This window comes from Lycium ferocissimum, chromosome 2, assembly GCF_029784015.1.
Source record: "Lycium ferocissimum isolate CSIRO_LF1 chromosome 2, AGI_CSIRO_Lferr_CH_V1, whole genome shotgun sequence".
Lineage (NCBI taxonomy): Eukaryota > Viridiplantae > Streptophyta > Magnoliopsida > Solanales > Solanaceae > Lycium > Lycium ferocissimum.
In genome coordinates, this window is record NC_081343.1 from 25,282,305 (window position 1) to 25,302,843 (window position 20,539).

General features: G+C 36.7%; 2 protein-coding genes and 1 long non-coding RNA gene across 5 annotated transcripts; 1 reads left to right on the top strand and 2 right to left on the bottom strand.

Annotated features, from left to right (window-relative positions):
* Window positions 1-575: 575 nt before the first annotated feature.
* Window positions 576-10,337, bottom strand: LOC132034279 (rab escort protein 1-like). 3 transcript variants are annotated; one of them, XR_009409015.1, is made up of 5 exons: window positions 8,145-8,283; window positions 7,423-7,589; window positions 4,073-4,154; window positions 3,632-3,879; window positions 576-966 (listed from the first exon to the last, which is right to left on the bottom strand). XR_009409015.1 is itself a non-coding variant. In XM_059424583.1 (4 exons), the coding sequence occupies exons 1-3, from the start codon at window positions 8,386-8,388 to the stop codon at window positions 4,095-4,097; spliced, it is 459 nt and encodes a 152-aa protein (XP_059280566.1). In that variant the 5' UTR covers window positions 8,389-10,337; the 3' UTR covers window positions 3,628-3,879; window positions 4,073-4,094. The 3 variants fall into 3 exon arrangements, 1 of the variants encoding a protein (XP_059280566.1); XR_009409014.1 differs by lacking the exon at window positions 576-966 and having other exon boundaries at window positions 3,628-3,879; window positions 8,145-10,323; XM_059424583.1 differs by lacking the exon at window positions 576-966 and having other exon boundaries at window positions 3,628-3,879; window positions 7,423-7,577; window positions 8,145-10,337.
* LOC132034295 (uncharacterized) lies at window positions 8,239-15,150 on the top strand. The gene is made up of 3 exons (XR_009409017.1): window positions 8,239-8,378; window positions 10,648-10,903; window positions 15,020-15,150. It is a non-coding gene; the product is annotated as an uncharacterized LOC132034295 (long non-coding RNA).
* Window positions 15,151-19,588: 4,438 nt separating this feature from the next.
* LOC132047464 (uncharacterized) lies at window positions 19,589-19,993 on the bottom strand. The gene has a single exon (XM_059438506.1). The coding sequence runs from the start codon at window positions 19,991-19,993 to the stop codon at window positions 19,589-19,591; it is 405 nt and encodes a 134-aa protein (XP_059294489.1).
* Window positions 19,994-20,539: the final 546 nt, after the last annotated feature.

The window sequence follows — 20,539 nt, forward strand, 5'->3', positions numbered from 1 at the left end:
GCTCCATTGAAGTTCTTCATTTTTCCGATCCACGAAGTTATCTTTACGAAACGCTTATACCACTAATAAAAAAGATATATAAAAGAAGATAATTACTGTGACATTGAAATCTCAGCTAAATGATAAAGGATTGTATTTGGATGTTATTTGGGTTTAAAATAAGCAAAAACAGGTTGGGAAATAATTTCATCCGGGTCGGATCCGGATAATTATTTGATCCGGATGAAATTATTGGGGGGAAATGGGTTAGGCGTCTAGGATTAGGACACGTGGCAATCCGTTTAGATTAGGGGTAAATTTGGACCATAGTATAACGATAAGGGCATAATTGGCCCAATAGTATAACGAAGGGTATTGATAAACTATTTTTCAAAGTTCAGGGGTAATTTTAGCCCTTTTCCGTTAAAAGAAAGGAGTATGGTCCTTAATATGTTTATCATTAAAGAGGAACATGATAACTCACCTCCTTGACACCCCAACAATTAAGGAGCAAACTTAAATGCTGCGAACGAAATTTCGCGATTAATATCAAAAATCAAAATTATGTTGATATTGATATACAAAAAAACACACTCTAAAAATAAGTTAAATGAAAAAAAAACTACATCATATATGAGCATAATAAGTAGGAATTTAGTAGCTCAGTTGGTTGGCTACCTGAACTTTCACCTTGTTAATGAGGGTTCGAATCCCCATGCGTAATCCCCTCCCCCGTTCCCCCTTCCCTTACTCCCTATGTAATAAAAAAATAAAAATAAAAAAAGAGTATAATAATATAACACAACTATTTGTAACAAACTAATAATAATAAATATAGTAGGATAGAAGATGACAACTTGAAATTTGCGACGAAAAAAACAGAAATCGATAGTTTTGCCAGTAAATTGATATTTCACATAATCAACACTGCAATTATTTGATCGAGGCCAACCTCCATCAATAAAAGGCGATGATTCTAGTGTTCACCTAAAACAAAATTCACAAAGAATCAAGTCAATACACATTACCCTGAAAACTAACAAATTTTATACAAAAAAAAAAAAATTAAAAAAACCAATGCACAAAATAATCATCACAATTCAACTAATTTCGAATATTTTTTAAATTTTCGATGTAAGTTAAGTGAATGTTTATTTGGACTCTATTTCTATGTAAAGATTTATAAGATATATATGTACTTGCACCAAAAGAATCATTAAATTTCAATAAAGCTTGTATAAAAACTATAGGTCTTGGTCTATAAATTTGAGAATTTAAACAAAATAATGATCAAACAAATTACCTGTCCAGTTCCAGAGAAGAGTTGTTGGCCGTTTAGTGTAATGCCAAAGTCATTAGGTTTTAAACAAACAAAAAAAACCCTAGAAAGTGGCCGAAGGACTTTTAACAAATTTGACACATATAATCACGGGAAGAATAAACATATAAGCAACGTATTTCTTGTGTTATTTGTTTCCTTTTACAAATCTATTATATACAAAGTTCAATTAATGAAAAATTTAATATACCAAATTTAGTTAATTTTGAAGTCCTAAATATAAGAAAATAATTAAATGATTAAAATTTTAATTGATTTCGAAGTTTAAAAATATTAGGAAAATAGTAAATGATTATTTTGTCTATTGTAGAGTCTTTTAATGAAGGACAAAAAGTTCAATCAACATTTCTACAGCCCTTTGTGCTTTTAATATAGTATAGATAAAGTGGAGGGTAATTTTGTAAGCAAACAACTTTTTAGAAATTAAGCAATGCATGTTAATTTTAATATAACAAACCAAACAGTCGATAAAAAACTATATCAGGATAATTAATCCCACCATAACTTGTCTTCAAATTAAACTAACCCCTAAGTTTTTATATCGAATAGATAAATCCCTCTTCAAATCTTTTTACTTGTTATTGTAAGTCCCATAAGAAATTAAAATCTTTGAATATTATTTTAAGTGATAAATTAAGAAAGTGACATATCTTGAACACGAAGGGACAACAACAACATACCAGTATAATCTCACCAGGTGGGGTCTGGAGAGGGTAAAGTGTATGCAAACCTTACCTCTACCCTTCAGGTAGAGAGGCTGTTTCCAATAAAGCTCAAGAAGAGATGAAAAAGCATCAGTAATAATAAGTAGTAATAACAGCAAAATGCCAGGATAACGTAGTAAAAGAAACAATCAGATAGTACTAGAGATCTAAGAATAAGCAAACGTAATAAATATAATACTACTCCTAGTACGGAAAAGAAATATGTGTGCCACCTACTAACCCTCTACCTTGATACTCGATCTCAACACCTTCTTATCCAGGGTCACGTCCTCGGTTCTCGGTAAGCTGTAACTGCGTCATATCCTGCCTAATCACCTCTTTCCCAAGACTTCTTAGGCCTACCTCTCCCTCTTCTCAGCCCAATCACAACCAGCCTCTCATACCTCCTTAGGGGAGCATCTGCGAATCTCCTCTGCATGTGTCTGAACCACCTCAACCTCCCTTCCAAAGATCTTGTCCACCACGAAGGTCACTCCTACCTTGTCCCATATCACTTCATTTCTAATCTTATCTCTCATGGTATAAAAGCACAAGAAATATAAAAAAGAAAGCTAGCTCCATTATTGTACATGATGTGATCAGTGAAATTCTTAAAAATATAGTTAAGACTGTTGAACTACTAATGATATTAAACATGCCTAACAAGAGGTACTCTGTAGTTTCACAAGTTCTACTACTATAAAAGAACTACTATTAGTTGATAATTGATATCAGTTCAAGTTTGAAGATAGGAAATAGTTTCCAGGTAAAACTCAAGTCTCGGGGAGTCTCAAATCAACAACCGCAAAAAATAATTACAACAACATACCCAGTGAAATCCCACATAGTAAGGTCTAGGGAGGGTAGAGTGTACGCAAACCTTACTCCTACCTTGGGAGGTAGAGAGGTTTTTTCCGGTAGAAAGTCATAGCGAAATACGAGAAAAAGCATGATAAAGATGTCTGAAAAAAAAATAACTGTAACTACAACAAATTAATACGATAACCGATGTACAAGAAACAATATGTAGTAGCAAAAATCGAAAGACAAGAAACTACAGGAGTAATGCTACGACTACTTGTATGAAAAGGTAAGTAGGACAACGTTCAACTACCTAATAACCTTCTACCCTAATCAGTATCCTCCATAACCTCCTATCTAAGGTCATGTTCTCGATAAGCTGGACTTGTGCCTTGTCCTGTCTAATCACATCTCCCCAATACTTCTTCGGCCTTACTCTACCAGTCCTGAAACCATTCATATCCAACCTCTCACACCTCCGCGTCGGGGCGTCCGTGCACCTCTTTTGCACATGGCCGAACCATCTCAGCCTCGCTTTCCGTATCTTATCCTCCATTGAGGTCACTCCCACCTTATCCCGAATATTTTCATTTCTAATCTATCTCTCCTAGTAAGCCCACACAACCATCACAACATCCTCATTTCCGCAACTTTCATCTTCTGAATGTAAGAGTTCCTGACTGGCCAATACTCCACCCCATACAACATAGTTGGTCGAACCACCACTTAGTAGAACCGCCAAAAATAATTGCAACAAATAAACAAAATCTTTAGCCAAAGTAACGAAGGCTAAAGATGCTACTCTTACCACAACAAAAGTGTTTCGTCTAAACACTTTAATAATGGTATATATAGGGACAAACCCCACTTCAACGATATTCTTGTTGTCACTGTCAATGTAAAATGTATTATTCAGCCACCCCTTTGTCAGCTAAAACGAAACATGTCCAGCAGCATTAATATTGGTGTCTAGTCCTCGAGCTCTTGGCCAGCACCCTCCTCCGATGAGGTTGACTTGGGAAAGAACTCTTCACCAGAATACAACTCTCGATATATCTGCACAAAAATAGCACAAGAATACCAAATCGAATAAAGTCTTGAATATCTACCTTTCTCCTAAATGCATGAGAACGGGCCATGGCAAAGAGGGCACAAGACGAAAGAAGAAAAAAGAGGGCGGGATCAGGGTGAAAGAAGATACGGCCCAACATAAAACAGGTTTATTTAAGAAGAGTGGAATGCATATTACCTTTTCTGTAGCACCCAGAAGATCATGGTAATACTCCCATCTGGCATGGGGTACAAATGATGTTATCTAGTACATCCTGAAACTGAGGGACAAAAAATGGAAAAATCAGGACAACTCGCCAGGCATATATCGCAAACTGAGGGATCATTGATAAATGAGATTATTAGTTCATGGATAAATGAATAATTATTTGGGGATTTTAAGGTGGATCATACCTGATATGCTGCGTTTTCTGTTTGGTACAGTTGGCTTAATTATGTGCTACCTTAATAGTAATCCAATCTAGCATTTTACACTATTGGATTAAATTACCAGTCGGGTGTTTTATGATCTGTAAGAAACTAGATTTATTAACAACACTACAATATTCGATTTTCCATCACTATTTCATATCCATCCACCAAACTAACACTAATTACCCATAATTTTCAACCATGAAGTATATAATGTGCAATAGAAGAACTGCAAAATGGTTTAAAAAAGTAGAGAACACGAGATTGTGCTTAGTTAGTGTTGGCACTAGCACGTGGATGTTTTGATGATTGACAAAGTGAATGAACCAGGTCTATGAACATGTTCTATCTCAGACACAGATGCGAGATAAAGTTGAATGAACCAAGAGCTTGAACCAGGTCCATGAACATGTTCCAGCTCAAAGTCCTGCTGCAAGTAGAACTCTTGAAGTAAAAAGATTCTGTGAGATAAGGACTTGGCAGACAAGTTACAAGATTTCTTGCCATAATTATCAAGATAAAATTCAAACTCCTAAAAGAATACTAAAGCCGCGTGAATGCAAGAAACCTATGTCAACTCAAACCCTAATTCTCATAATGGACCTCATCGTGTAGGGTTTGTGTTTAGCCAACTTCATGCACATCAAAAGCTATATATATTCAAGTCCTTTCTTTAAGAATCTTAGACACTCATAGAGAGGAAATCAGAAATTGAGCGAGCAACTTAGTAGAAAAGAGTGCAAAGAGGGTTGAGTTACTTATTGCCTTTACTAGCTTAAAAAATGAATTCATAGATGTTTAAGCTAGTAAAGACAAAACTGAAAAGGAAAACTGTTTCTCGATAGAACAAGTAACTCAACTTTGGTTCATCAGTCGTGGCACTCCAATCTGAAGTTCTAAAGCTAACTATTAAAACTAGAAAATCTGAAGTTAGCAATGAACTACTTAGGGCTGAATCTGAACCGAAAGGAATAAAAAATCAGTTGCATTTTGAAAGAGAAAAGTCCAGCGAAATTAGTTCAAAACTCACTAAAACAAAATTTGATCTAGAAAGACCTTGTCTCTGGACACGATCCTCTCAGTTGCTCACAAATCTCACCAGTCAAACCTAACCTGGTTCAATCTTACCAGTCAAACCTAACCTGGTTCAATCTTAGTGTTGGTGTTCATTTCTAGGCTGTAAGATGTTTGGAACAGGTTGCCCGGAGGCTTCAGGGACACGGGTTTGTCATCATCAAAAAGGGGGAATTTGTTGGCACTAGCACGTGAATGTTTTGATGATTGACAAAGTAAATGAACCAGGTCTGTGAACATGTTCCATCTGAAACACAAATGCGAGATAAAGTTGAATGAACCAGGTCCATGAAATGTTCCAGCTCAGAGTCTTGCTGCGAGTAGAACTCTTGAAGTAAGAAGATTCTATGAGATAAGGATTTGGCGGACAAGTTACAGGATTTCTTGCCATAATTATCACGATACACTTCAGACTCCTATAGGAATACTGAAGCCGCGTGAATGCAAGAAACCTAAGTCAACTCAAACCCTAATTCTCATAATAGGCCTCATCATGTAGGGTTTGTGTTCAGCCGACTTGATACACACCAAAAGCTATACATATTCAAGTCCTTTCACAAAGAATCTTACGCACTCACATAGAGAGGAAATCAGAAATTGAGCGAACACAGTCAATGCAATAATTGAGAGTGCTAATTCCTGAAGTGCGGCTTGATACAGAGAAGAAGATTGAAGAACTTGTTTCATAGAGTTATGTTTTATGGTCTTCAATTATAGAATATGGTATTAGGATTTTTTATTGAGTTGTACCTTTACCAACTTTCCTATAAGCAATAGTGATAGGTATAAACGTTTGTCAAATTCAGCTTCAAGCTGATGGCAACTTGAAGTGGGAATATTAGTCTAGGGAGGTTAGTGAGATAGGAATTAGAGTTTAGTTCTTAGGTAACAGAGTTTGTAACTTGAATTTGCAAAGACTGCGTTGTATTGGAGTTTGGGAAAAATCCTACAGAGGTGTAGGTCATGGTTTTTTCACCCTTTGTAAGCCGAGTAGTTTCCACGTAAAAATACAGTGTCCTTACTTCTCTGGTCTTTATTATTTTGCTAATGTTAGCTTGGAACAGGTAGAGTAACTTGGTCTATCCTATAGGAGAAAATCAGGTATAACATGTGGTGATGCAGAATATCAGTTAGCAAAGTTTATATATTTCAGGACATAGAAAGAAAAAATGTAAAATGATATATGGGGAACAAGAGAAGAATAACGAAGGAAAACAAAAGAAATGGGAAGGAGAAATAAATACAAGGAAGACAAATGAAAGGAAAGAGACAGCGATCGGCTGAAGGGAGGGAACAAGACGAGTAGATTGGATGCAGGAAAGGGTATAAGTCAGCTACAATGGCCTTTTTTCTCTTGAGGGGTTGGATCAACCAGCGGCAGAGTAAAGCAATCTGCATGAAAGAGGAGTTGCTGGAGGTAGCACTATGTAACTAGAAAGGCTCTATATTGGAGAGAGATGGAGAGCAAGAAGGTAGGAGGAACAGAATTGAAGCTAGCCCTATTTATAAGTGGGGATCAGAAGGATAATTCTCACTTTCTGATAGGGGTAATTCTCACACGTATCCATGGGATCTAATCCCTGGATATAAATAATACAGCCTTCCTTTGGGACAAATAATGAGCGAATTGGGTGATAAGTAATCAAACTACTCCAGTTCTGACTTGCAATTTTACCCAAAAGACTGGATTGATAAACTTCAAGAGTGATTAATTCCTATATGTTAACCAACTAATGTACTATGCTCAGTACTAATCACATGTTGGACATTCCTTTATGATCAATTGATAATCTATATCAAAATGTGCAGAAGAATCTAAGGAAAGATAATTCATAATCCTAAAGGAAACAAAATTGACTGACAGCACAGGCCCAAAGTGAAACAATCATGACAGTTGTTTCAGTGCTTTTACAAACAAAAGCAATATTAAAACCTCAGCAAAATGAAACAAGAACTGGGGAAAATCCTTGTTAAAACAAAATGGAAGAGCCTGTGTAGAGCAAACCAAAAACAAAACAAGGTATAAAAAGGTATAGCAGATACCTTAGCAAGTTCTTGAGTGTACAAGGCACTCCAAAGTAAAGCAGGTTTTGCATCCCCAGTTTCAATTTGGTCATCTGCAGAATTACTATCTCCAGAACTTCCAGAAACAGGAATGCGAACAGCACATTGATGGCTGCATGTAACAGCTTCGTCCCCTGAACATCATCCTAACATAACCAATTGAGAGAGGGTACTAAGTACTAAAGAATTTACCGGAAGTTTGTAATTCCAATTCCATTCAATTTAATAGTACCAATTACTACTATATTTAGAGATATTACAATCAAACTACTGAAACCACTTCTTCGTGTTTTCAACATGGTTTCGAAAGCTTGACGGGGAATATTTGTTATAGGTAGCTGAACAAACTTGACATATGACTGTGGATGACTTAGGTTGAGTCTACTAATGTAATTTTTTGACTTATGAAGAGAAGTAGTTAATGTGAGCAATAAAATTCTAATAGTGGAAGGCGGACTAAAGAGCACATCCTAAAAAAGATCACGAATATGAAGAGTGATATGTTAACAGTGATGTGTCAGAAGTCCGTACAGCATTAGAATAGTGGTGAGTATATTGCAGCTACACTGCTACTCAACTGAAGCACGTGGATTGCTATGGCCTGCTCAGGGAAGAGAGCTGGAAAAAAAAATTGATAAGGTAAAAACAATCAAATATTTAAATCACTTAAAAAACAAAAGTGGATTAGGCATCTATCTCACATCTAGGAGGAAAAAATGCCAAACAATTGGCTACATCCAATTTCAAAGAGTGCTTTGAGATGCATATACTCCTCGCCAGCTTCTCAGTAGTATTTCCCGAGCCAAAATCACAAGCATCAGGGGAAGAATGAGGTGGTGGGGATTGAACCACAAAAGATGGAGCTAATATCAGCTTATTGCTGAACAATTCTTGTTCAGAAGCCAAGCAAACACCCTTGTAACACCCACTAGCTTGTGAAATCATGAAACAGCATGTCAACTCATGAACTTTACAAAAACTTAGTTGCACCAAACAAGCACGGTTGAAGTCTTATAGGAACAAGAATAGCATCTCTTTGAACCCTGTCCATAAGGAGAGAATAAACAGGCATCCGAAGAACCTGGAAACAAGTTGAAGATAGAATATTAGCCTCAGGGAAGACTACTAAGGAGAACAACAATTCAAAGAAATCCAGAAAATTAAACATCAATTAACGAGTACTGAAGAATGGATACGATAAACAGTGAATCAAATGTTTAGCACAATCAGAACTTCATTTTTCAAATTTCTGAATACAACGTAAATAATGAATGACGAAATCAAGACACAGAGATTGTTTTTTTTATTACAGAAGAAAAGGTAACAGAAGAGAAACCCAATCAAGAAAATATCTTCTATTTGACACGTAAAAAGCTGAGCTCATTCACTTATCGAAAAATTAAAGTTAAACTCATATTGCAGTCGTCAAAGTTAAAGAACAATTTAGTTTGCCTAAACAGTAAACAGTAATATTTCAGGAGGCAAACAACAGTGTGAATCCTCCCCGACTGCTTGAAATGAGCTTCTTCCAATACTACAAGTAAGCTCATCAACATTTCTAACTGTAAAGCAGTAAGGCTAACTTGCAACTCATCACAAATGTATAGCTAACATTCTGAGGAATAAAAAATCAAGGCCAACAACTAGCTGCAAAACTATTCAATAGACTTTGCAGCTAGAGCTAAGCTCCCTAAGTTACATGCTCCTAAGTTACATGCTGGGGCCTGGGGGAGCTTATACGACATCCAACTGCAAATTTAAGACCTCTAGCGCTCTTCAGTCCTATGTTATGTGCCTCTTTCACTTCCTTATGACGGATTTTCTGTAAAAATAATAATAGAAGAGGTACTTTCATGATTTCTTATAACTGTTTTAAGCACAAAGGAAGGGTGAGAATAACCTGCCAATGGATGAGTGATAAAGGGCCAATCGACCAACACCATCATTTGTCTTAAGAACACTTCTGTAGGCATCTCCATTCTCTTGATCAGAATCTGCCATTGCTACTGCATATACAATAATCCTTTTTTAAAAAGAAACATTCATTACTATGTCAGATAAATAATAGCTACTCCCTGCGTCACAATTTATGTGAAGGTATTTGACAGGACACGGAGTTTAAGAAATAAAGCAAGACTTTTTAGATCTACCAACCTCTGTTTTTTCCTACAACCATGTCCTAAGAAATGAAGCAAGACTTTGGAAACTTGTGGTCTAAAAGAACCAATAGATATTTGTGTTGCTATTAATCATCTCACTAAGGGTAAAATGAAAATTTTAAAGTTGCTACTAAACATAGAAATGTGTCATTCTTTTTGGAATTGACTAAAAAGGAAAGAGTGTCACATAAATTGGGAAGAAAGGAATAGAATCTAACGTATAGTAAAAACAAAAATAAAAATTGACTCCGAGTGGAATCCCAAATTCTAGGCATACAACTGTAAACAGTTAATATTCATAAGCCATTCCATTTCTGGATACAGAACCGTAAACAGTTAAAATTCATAAATCATTCGCATTTGTTGAAAGTAATGATTTATTGACCATTACAATGTTAAGGGAACATAAATTTTATTAATAAGATAATCTATGGATTTATACGTGAGAGAACTCTAATAAGCTTATAATTTACACCACAATTTTTTTTCGGATCACTTACACCACAATTATAAGATCCATGTCTAGACCATGGACGGATGTACTAATCAACAATAAAAAAATAGGATGTAGTAATTTGTCAGAACTCCTTTGCAACAGCAGGCATCATACAGTCACTACATTGATGCCATGTAAATCAGAAGTAACATATAAAAGCACTAAACTACTTTGGCCTAAGAATGGAACAAACAATAATCCTCCATATGTGAAAAGCCAAAAAAAAAAAAAAAAAAAAAAAAAAAAAAACAAAAAAAAAAAACAATTATGCTCCCGGTTCAATTTGTTTAAAGAACTATGTCATAGTGGAGAAGTAAATTCTCTGCTTTTGGCATGCTTTCAATCTAATGAAAAGCTTCTTAGTTCCTACTATTTTTTTCACAAGACTTCCTACTTTATTAGGCTAAGACATCACAATCATACGGAAATCACACAATCAACTAATGCTACAGGTTCCTACTGTTTATGGAATGGAACAAGGATACGACATAAGCAAAGGATAAGAAAAACAAAAGGGAATAGCAGAAAATAGGAAACTGTTACTAACAGAGAGAGAAAGGAGATTCTGTTTCTGTTCTTTCATCCATGGCTTCTTCACATAACCGTACCCTCACAGCTCCTATCATTTTCCAGAACTTTCTGTATCCAGTGATGTATAGGCCGGTGCATGTATACCGATTAGAGGAAGGAAAAGAACAAATGGAAGAAAGGGAGTATTTGCTTCATGAAACCAGTAACTTTGAGGAAACTAGGTTTGCTCTAGTTATCACATTGTACAAATTTGATGTGTCTGCGCAGTTTGTAGGTGAAGATTTTTAGCAAGAAGAAAGGGCTTCTTGTATTTCTGAATGAATATACAATCCATAAGAATGGGTACTTATACATGAGTTCTAAGACTAAATAAGGAAAGACAATATTACACAATCAATTCCTAATCATTTACATCAATACAATATATTCCTAAAATTAAGCTATCAATCTTAATCATCAATATCAAATCAACATCTCAATCTTAATCATTAATACCAAATCAACACTCCCCCTCAAGTTGGTGCAAAGATGTCGCACATGCCCAACTTGCAAACCAAAGGTATGAAAAGTCCGTTTGTTGAGGCCTTTAGTAAACACATCGCCTAGTTGTTTTTCGATGACACGTGGAATAAACTCAAGACACCACCCATGACTTTTTCTTTGATGAAGTGTCGATCAATTTCAACGTGCTTTGTTCGGTCATCTTTATCGGATTTCGAGCTATACCGATTGGCCCTTGTTGTCACAATACAAGGAAAGTTTCCTTTTTTCGGACAATCTCAATTCTTCTAGTAACTTTTGTAACCACAAAAGTTCGCAAACACCCCGGGCCATAGCTCTATATTCGCCTCCGCACTTGATCTAGCAACTACACTTTGCTTTCGCTTCTCCAAGTGACCAAGTTTCCTCCTACGAGTGTACAAGTAACCGGATGTAGACCTTCGTCATCTAAAGATCCAGCCAATCCGCATCGGTAAAGGCTTCTATTTGGAGGTGACCATGTCCGGAGTAAAGTAGACCTTTTCCGGGAGCAGACTTCGTATACCGCAAAATGTGAAAGACAAATTTTGCGTATGAGGATCTCGAGGATCATGCATAAACTGACTCACTAGACTGACTGAATAGGCTATGTCTGGTCTAGTGTGAGAGAGATAAATGAGTCTTCCAACCAGCCTCTGATATCTCTCTTTATCAACTGACTTTCCAACTCCGCTTTGTAGTTTGTGATTGCTTTCAATGGGTGATTCTGCTGGTTTGCAACCTGTCATACCTGTTTCTTTCAAGAGATCCAGAATATACTTTCTTTGAGAAATAAAGATTCCTCTTTTTGATCTAGCAACTTCAATTCCCAAGAAGTACTGCAATTTTCCTAGATCCTTGATCTCAAATTCCTGTGCCAATAACTTCTTCAATCGGGTCATCTCCTCTTTGTCATCTCCTGTCATTACTATGTCATCAACATAAACTATGAGAAGAGTGAGTTTACCATTTAAATGTCTTATAAAGAGGGTGTGATCCGCATTGCTTTGTTGGTAACCAAAGGATATCATTGCTTTATAACTGTCAAACCAAGCTCTAGGAGATTGCTTCAATCCGTACAAGGCTTTCTTCGATGCATACCTTTCCTTGACTTTGTTCAGTACTAAAACCAGGAGGAATCTCCATGTACACCTCTTCTTCTAAGTCTCCATGAAGAAATGCATTCTTCACATCAAACTGTTGCAAGTCCCAAGATTGGTGATTAGCTGCACAAGATAGAAGAATTCTAATAGTATTCATTTTTGCAACAGGAGCAAATGTCTCTTAATAATCCACTCCATAAGTCTGAGTGAATCCTTTAGCCACCAATCTTGCTTTGAACTTTTCAATGGAACCATCAGCTTTATGTTTTACAAGGAAGACCATTTGCAACCAACCAACTTCTTGTCCGGTGGTGATGCGACAAGTTCCCAAGTCTCATTCTTTGATAAGGCCTTCATTTCTTCCATCATAGCTTGCTTCCACTTAGAATCGCAAAAGCTTCCTCCACCCTGGGGAATAGACACAGAAGAAATAGACAAGGCAAAGGCTCTATAGGAGGGCGATAAAGAATTATAGGAAACAAAGTTAGATAAAGGGTGTTTAGTGCAAGATCTGACTCCTTTCCTGTGAGCAATAGGCAAATCTAACTCATTAGGAAGTATAGATAACTCACCAGAAGAAGAAGGTTCGGCTTCGGCAGGTTGCATGATGGCTTCTTCTGCTCTATTTCTCCTTGAGTAAGTTATCAAATCGTGCCTATCCAAACGCCCAACAAGCCTCCCCGAATTCTTTCTCCAATTTCACTTTCTCTTGCTGGCGTAGTTTCAATAGTCTCCCCCTGAATTCTTTCTCCAATTTCACTTTCCCTTGTGGCAGTAGTTTCAACAATAGAACTAGGAAAAACCATCTCTTCTTCCTTATAATTCTCCCCCTGAAGAGGTGATGGTGTAATACTGAAATAGGGCTCCGCATTCCCGAAAGGTAACATCCATACGACAAAATCTCCTGAAGGAGGTGATAACATTTGTACCCTTCCGTGTTTGGAGAATACCCAATAAAGACACATTTAAGAGCTCTAGGTTCAAGTTTCCCGCAGTTCCTAGCGTGAACAAAGCAAACACACCCAAATATCTTTGAGGAACAAGATAGTCATTTTTACCCTTTAAAGCTTCTAAAGGACTCCGGAAATTAAGAGTTTTATGGCATTCTATTGATGAGGTAGGCAGCTACTAGAATGGCATCCCCCCGAAGGCTTCGCATTCATGGTAAACAAAAGGATCTTGCTACTTCTAACAAATGCCTATTTTTTCTTTCAAAGAACCCCATTTTGTGCACTAGTATAAGGACAACTAGTTTGATGGATTATCCCAAAAGACTCCAAAAAAGTTTTATCCATGTATTCTGTGCCATTGTCGCTCGAAATATCTTTATCTTAGCCTCAAACCGAGTACAAATCATCTTATGAAATGACTTAAAACAGAGAAAAACTTCACTTTGGCTTTTAACAGATATACCCATGTCATTCTAGTGCAACAATCGATAAAAGTAACAAACCATCGACTACCGTACAAAGAAAGTGTTTGAGTAGACCCGTACATCGTAATGAATAGTCGAAAAGGGAATTGTGCTCTTATTGTCACTCGCAGGATAAGAGTTTTTAGTGTGTGCTTGGCATATTCACATGCATCACAAGACAAAGATTCAAACTCAGTTCTAGAAAATAAACCAGGGTATAACTTTTTTAAAGCAAAAAAAGATGGGTGTCCCAACCGTCTATGCCACTGTATTATTTCTCGGTTGACATCCTTATTTCCTACAAAAAGGCCTGACTCGCAGTCTCGAGTTCCATCGATCAAATATAAGCCATCATGCAATCTACCACCGCCAATCTTCTTCCTGTATGAAGGTCTTCAAAAACACAATAATCGTGAAAGAATCTCGACACTACAGCTTAGTTCTTTGGTGATAAGCGTAACAGATAATAGGTTAATAGGAAAAAATCAAAGTGCATGAAGAATGGATGATAAGGTAATATCGAGTACAAAAGATCGAACCCGTTCCGCAGACAAGGGTTAGGGAGCCATTGGCTATTCCGACATAATCCCCTTTGGGACTAGGAGAGTAATTTTGAAGGCCTTTAGAAGAGCTCCGTCATGTGTCTATTCGCACCGTAATCAATAATCCAACAATTAAGCCGAGCATTAAAAGCAATACCGATCGCACATAATCGGGGCTAGCAACACTAGAAGAGTCAAGTTTGTTCGAAGACGACGAAGATGTTGAACTTCATCTTGAGACAAAGTCTTTCCGTAAGTGTCACCCATGTTATCTGACGGGAAGGGTTAGAATAGGCCTATGACCCGAGAACTGGAAAAAAAAATTCCGTAAAAATCGCCGAAAGTTGGCGCCACGCCGAATCCTAATTCCGTGATCGGAAAAATCAAAACCGATAGGATAGGCTCGTAATGTTCCAGCGACCCCAACAGAGAAAAATAATCCAGAAACGAACTGAACGGGAGGAGTTTTTGCGGACAGCCACAAAGAGGGAGAAAAACTCGATCTCTTTGATAAAACACGGAACCCTAGTGCTGCGAGGGAGAAAACTCACCTCAAAAGGCAAAGAATGGCTCGATACTACGAAGATTTTTAGCAGAAGAAAAGGGCTTAAGATTTCTGAATGAATATACAATCCATAAGAATAGGTACTTATACATGAGTTCTAAGACTAAATAAGGAAAGACAATATTACACAATCAATTCCTAATCATTTACATCAATACAATATATTCCTAAAATTAAGCTATCAATCTTAATCATCAATATCAAATCAACATCTCAATCTTAATCATTAATACCAAATCAACAGTAGGGAACCTAAATGGTGTATGGAAATGCATGTTTGTGTATGCCTCCGATCGCGATCAATCGGCCAGTGTTGATGCTAGTCCCCAAAGGGCTTTCGATTGCTGAGTATGTTTTAACAAATACATTTTCTCATGTACTCCTTTAACTATCTAATGTCTGATACTTTATAACAGCGATAACTTTCGACATCGGTTCTCAAGAACTCTGGCTTTATATCTTCTCTTGAAGATAACTGGTCTAAACATTTTTGTTTCCTCCGGATATGTCCATGAAGGGCTTCTTTTGAATGCTTTCTCTTTCACATTCTATCATTCTTTTTCTCTCTTCAATTGAGATAGCTGCTAACTCATCTTCCTCCTGTTGTTGTTGCATCTCTTTCTACAAAAACATACATCCAGGCAGTAAAACCAATATAAGAAACATTTTTAAGTTATCCAACTTGTGAACCAATATCAGAATAATATCAAAATAGTTTCTTCTAGCACTGAATAAGAGAGAGAATAGAATGTTTGGTCGAGCCATATAGTAATATTGACCAATTTCCTACGTTTAGCTTATACTAAAAGCGAGGAAACAAAAAAGAAATATATTCAACGCAGAAGGAGCAAATATACACGAGCTGAAGAGGAGACCTGGAGATCAAGTATGAGACTATCTAGAGATTTGATCTTCCGACATGGCCATTGAGGGATACCGAACTCCCTGCATTTCTTTTTGAGTACTATAACTCCAATCTTCAAATTTTTGAAGCCTCAACAATTGGAAGGTCAAAGTACTTGGCAAGATCTTCTGAAGAGAGTCTTGCTATCTCTTCAGTTTTTGCTGCCCTCCGTTTCTTGTTCTCTACATAGACATAATTCTTTTAGCAAGCGTCTAAGCTTTTATCACAGCAAAAACTTGTACATTCATACATGTTAATTTAAAAGTTGTGGTATATCTGATAATTACAGCCGAAATTGCCAGCAACTAACCATTGCCCAATCAGACATTAACTATTCCTTCGACAGATAAAAAAATTAACATATCAAGCACAAACGTACAAAAGAATGATTTATTTTCTGTAAAGCAATTAAGTTGTGTCATCAATTCACCTTGCAGCATAAGATACTGAGACAGATATGTAGACAAGAAAATAAGTCCATACAGGATGGCAATTAAGGCAGATACTTCACTCCACGTCCTAAAATATGGTAAATAGAATTAACAAGTTTTTTATTGCACTGTTGTGTTTAGCTCAGTTCTAAATCAGAGAGCGATCTTCCACTAAATTTATCAAGATAATATTCTCTTCTTCTGACTTTTTGTTAGTAATTCTCTATCCTATATGCTTTTATATATAGCTTTGCGTTAGGTACCAAGAAGGTCAGAAATATAGCTAAGGGACAATTTGGAGACAAAAGAAGGAATTTTAAAGCTACTTGGAGCGGATGAGCAATAAAAGAAGGTGCCCAGAAGAGAAGGTCCAATGTGTCACGTTGGGTAGCTCGTGGCGCACTGGTTTTGCTGCATAGCACTGACACACCAGTGTGGTGCGCTGGACCTTCATTTCTTGGCACCACCTTCTTTTATTGATCCCAAATAGTTCCCATATCTCCATTTTGGCCCTTCTGGGTAACTAACACCACAAATTAGGCAAATTCCACAAAACACCATACAAATCATTCAAATATGCCAAAAAATCATTAAATTAAATTAAATGATTTCGACTCGACCTAGTATAATTTCACATCCTTTAGCAAGTAAGAACAAACTAAGCACGAACAATTTCATTAGACTGAAATGGAGACTCAATAACTCAACATGCCAATAGAAGGAGCTGCTCCTCCTTGTACTATAGAAGGAAACTTGTTTCAGACAATCATCAAAGTACTGTTATTGCACTACGTTTTACTTCCTTTATCAGCATCTACTTGGACACCCGATATTTTTAACAAAATAAGCTACATATGGAATCATATTTGTTATTACATCTATAAAGATATGAATAGATGTTTACTCTTGATACACTTTGTCGTTTTATTATGGAACTAAAGATGATATTTTAGGGATAAAGTTCTCACATTTCACTCCTAGAAAAGCATTTAATGCTTCCAACTATTATCTTCCAAATCATCATTTATCAGTAAGTTAAGCTGGGGAAAAAAAACAAGGTGCCAGTTTCCTAGAAATAAATCAAATAATATTATAGATGAGGGGATGCACCTTCTTCTTGAAACAGAGAAAAAAGCAGATCATTAAACACTACTAAATCATAGGGATAAGGCACTGTTAGCCCCCTGAACTTTGGCCAAAATTGCTACGACACAACTTATCTTTTTAAGAGTCCTATTACCCCCTGAACTTTTTTAAAATGGAATAATTATCACCCTAAGCCCTGACGTGGCAAGAAGAGTGTATTTCACTTTCTTTGGAGAGTGAGAAGTATAAAATCTGACAAGTGTCATTTTTTTAATTGGGTACTTCACATTTAATTACACTTAATTAATTATCATTAAAGCTTAAAGTTTTTTTTTCTATACTGATTTTTTTTTTAAATGTGGAAAATATGTGGAAAAAAATCTAGTTTTCCAGATTTAGTTTAAATAAACGCGTTTTCCACATTTAAAAATAATAATTAGTAATTCCAAATTTTTATAAACATTCAATTTTTTCATATTTTGACAAGAAAAAAAATACTTTTTCCAGATTTATTTGAAAAATAGAAGTATCCTAAAAAAATGAAATCATGAAAATCTAAATGTTTAAGACATTTAAAAAAAAAATCCAGTTTTCCATATTTTAAAAAACGGAAAAGGGCCAAATATACCCCTGTACTATCGGAAAAGGGCCAAATATGCCCCTCGTTATATTTTGGGTCCAAATATACCCCTACCGTTATACTATTGCTTCACATATATCCCTCCTCCGTTAAAGTTGCCCAAGGTGGACATTCAATCCTATGTGGCATTGATATTTGATGAGGTAGATGTCACGTGTCATGCCACCTCATCCACCCTAACTATTTTACCCCTCCCCTCTATTTGTTCTTCCCCCACTAAAATTTCTTCCCCTCCATCATAATTGCCACCATTACCGTCATATAGTAGACCTCTAGAAATTAAAATAGTAGTATATCAATTATACAAATTAAATTCAATATGGAGCAAAAATTACTCAAACTCTGAGACTCGAGAGTAATGCACTCTACATTACGTATCATTTTCTTTTCAAATTTTGTTGAACGACAGTTGACTTAATTTTCCCCACAACCCCAATTTACGTATCACTTATTATAATCCAACCCCTAAATTTTAATCAATCCTCTGTAAGACATACTCTCTCAGTCAAATTTGCATATACATACTGCCATTTCTACAAATCTTGACTTGAGATGTATATCTGAAACATTTATGTATAGAGAGAGGGACACGGAGCTTGGATTAAAAAACAGAGAAACGGGTAATTATTTTGGGTGATCGGCAACTATTTGGAGGGGAAAAAAATACAGTCGTGAAAGAACAAATAGAGGGGAGGGGTAAAATGGGTTAGGGGTGATAAGGTGGTATGCTACGTGTCATCCGCCTCATCAAATGTCAATGCTACGTAGGATTGGATATCCACCTTGGATAACTTTAACGGAGTAAAGGTATATTTGAACGCGTATAACGACAGGGGTATATTTAAACCAACAGTATAACGACAGGGGTATATTTGGACCAAAAGTATAACGAGGGGTATATTTAGCCCTTTTTCGATAGTACATGGGTATATTTGACCCTTTTCCGTTTAAAAAAAACCCATTTCTTTTTTAAAAAAACCATGTTTTCAGATTTACTTTAAAAAAAAAAACCAAATTTTCAGATTTTTGTTTAAATATTCATTTTTTCAATTTTAAAAAAAATTGCCATGTAAGCAAAAAGAATTAAAAAAATAGAAAACAAATAAATATACATGTAGCAAGGAGAGTGTATGTCAGTCTCCCATACAACAACAACAACAACAACAACGTACCCAGTGAAATTTCATAATGTGGGGTCTGAGAGGGTAAAGTGTACGCAAACTTTACCCCTACAATGTAGGGAAGCTGTTTCCGGAAGACCCTCGATTCAAGAGAAAGCATGGCAAAAAAAAAAAAGCGTCGATAAGGACAAAGAATTCAAAGCAAAGTATGAAATGAAATAGTGAAAGATCAAAGACCATGATAAAACAATCCGAAAAAAAAGAATAGATAAATAAAATACTCGAAGTACAAGAAATAACGAGATAGTAGCGTAAAAATCAAAGGACAAGAAACTATAGGGCAAAACTCGAGAATACTAAAGTAGAATGACGAAAATAATACTTATCCCATCGGGAAGGAAAATAAACTCAGTCCTACCACTAGCCTTATATCCTAATCCTCGATCTCCACACCCTCCTATCTAGTGGTCCACACACACACACGTCTCGTAAGCTGAAGACTTGCCATGTCCTGCCTAATCACCTCTTCTCAATACTTCTTCGGCCTACCTTTATCTCTCCTCCAACCCACCATCGACAACCTCTCACATCTCATCACTAGGGCATCTGTGTCTCTCCGCTGGACATGTCCGAATCATCTCAGTCTCGCCTCTCGCATCTTGTCTGCCACAGAGGCTACTCCCATCTTTTCTCGAATAACTTCATTTCTGACCTTATCTCTTTGAGTAAGCCCACACATCCATCTCAACATCCTCATCTCCGCCACTTTCATCTCTTGGACATAAGAGTTCTTGACTTGCCAACACTCCAGTCCATATAACAGCGCCGGTCTAACCACTACTCTGTAGAACTTCCCTTTAAGTTTTGGTGGTACCTTCTTGTGACACAAGACACCAGATGCGAACCTCCATCTCAACCACCCTGCTCCAAGACGATACGTAACATCCTCGTCAATCTCCCCATTATCTTGGATCATGGCCCCAAGGTACTTGAAACTCCCTCTCTTTAGGACGACTTGCGAGTCAAACTTCACTTCCATGTCCGCCTCACTTGTCACCGCACTAAACTTGCACTCCACGTACTCGGTCTTCGTCCTACTCAACCTGAACCCTTTAGACTCTAGGGTCTGTCTCCAAACCTCCAACCTGGCATTCACCCCGCCCGCGTCTCGTCAATCAAGATAGTGTCATCTACAAATAACATGCACCATGGCACCTCTCCTTGAATGTGGCTCATCAATACATCCAACGCTAAAGCAAATAAGAGAGTAGATATCCAATTTCAAGGTGGTAACTATTCCGTTTTAAAAAAGATCGGAGGATAATAGGACCCCTGAAAAGGTAAGGTGTGTCGTAGCAATCGCCAAAGTTCAGGGGGGTAATAGTACCTTTTCCCTAAATTATAAGCAGATAAATTGATGAAATACAATACATTTGCAAAACCACGGACAAGAGAAAGAATGAAATCCGTGCATGCAACTGAAGTATATGAATCAATTAATTGGCATTAAAACTACAATCCTGGAAACATAATTGGAACTCCAAAAAGAAAAGGAAATTCAGAAGAGCACAACAAATATAACATA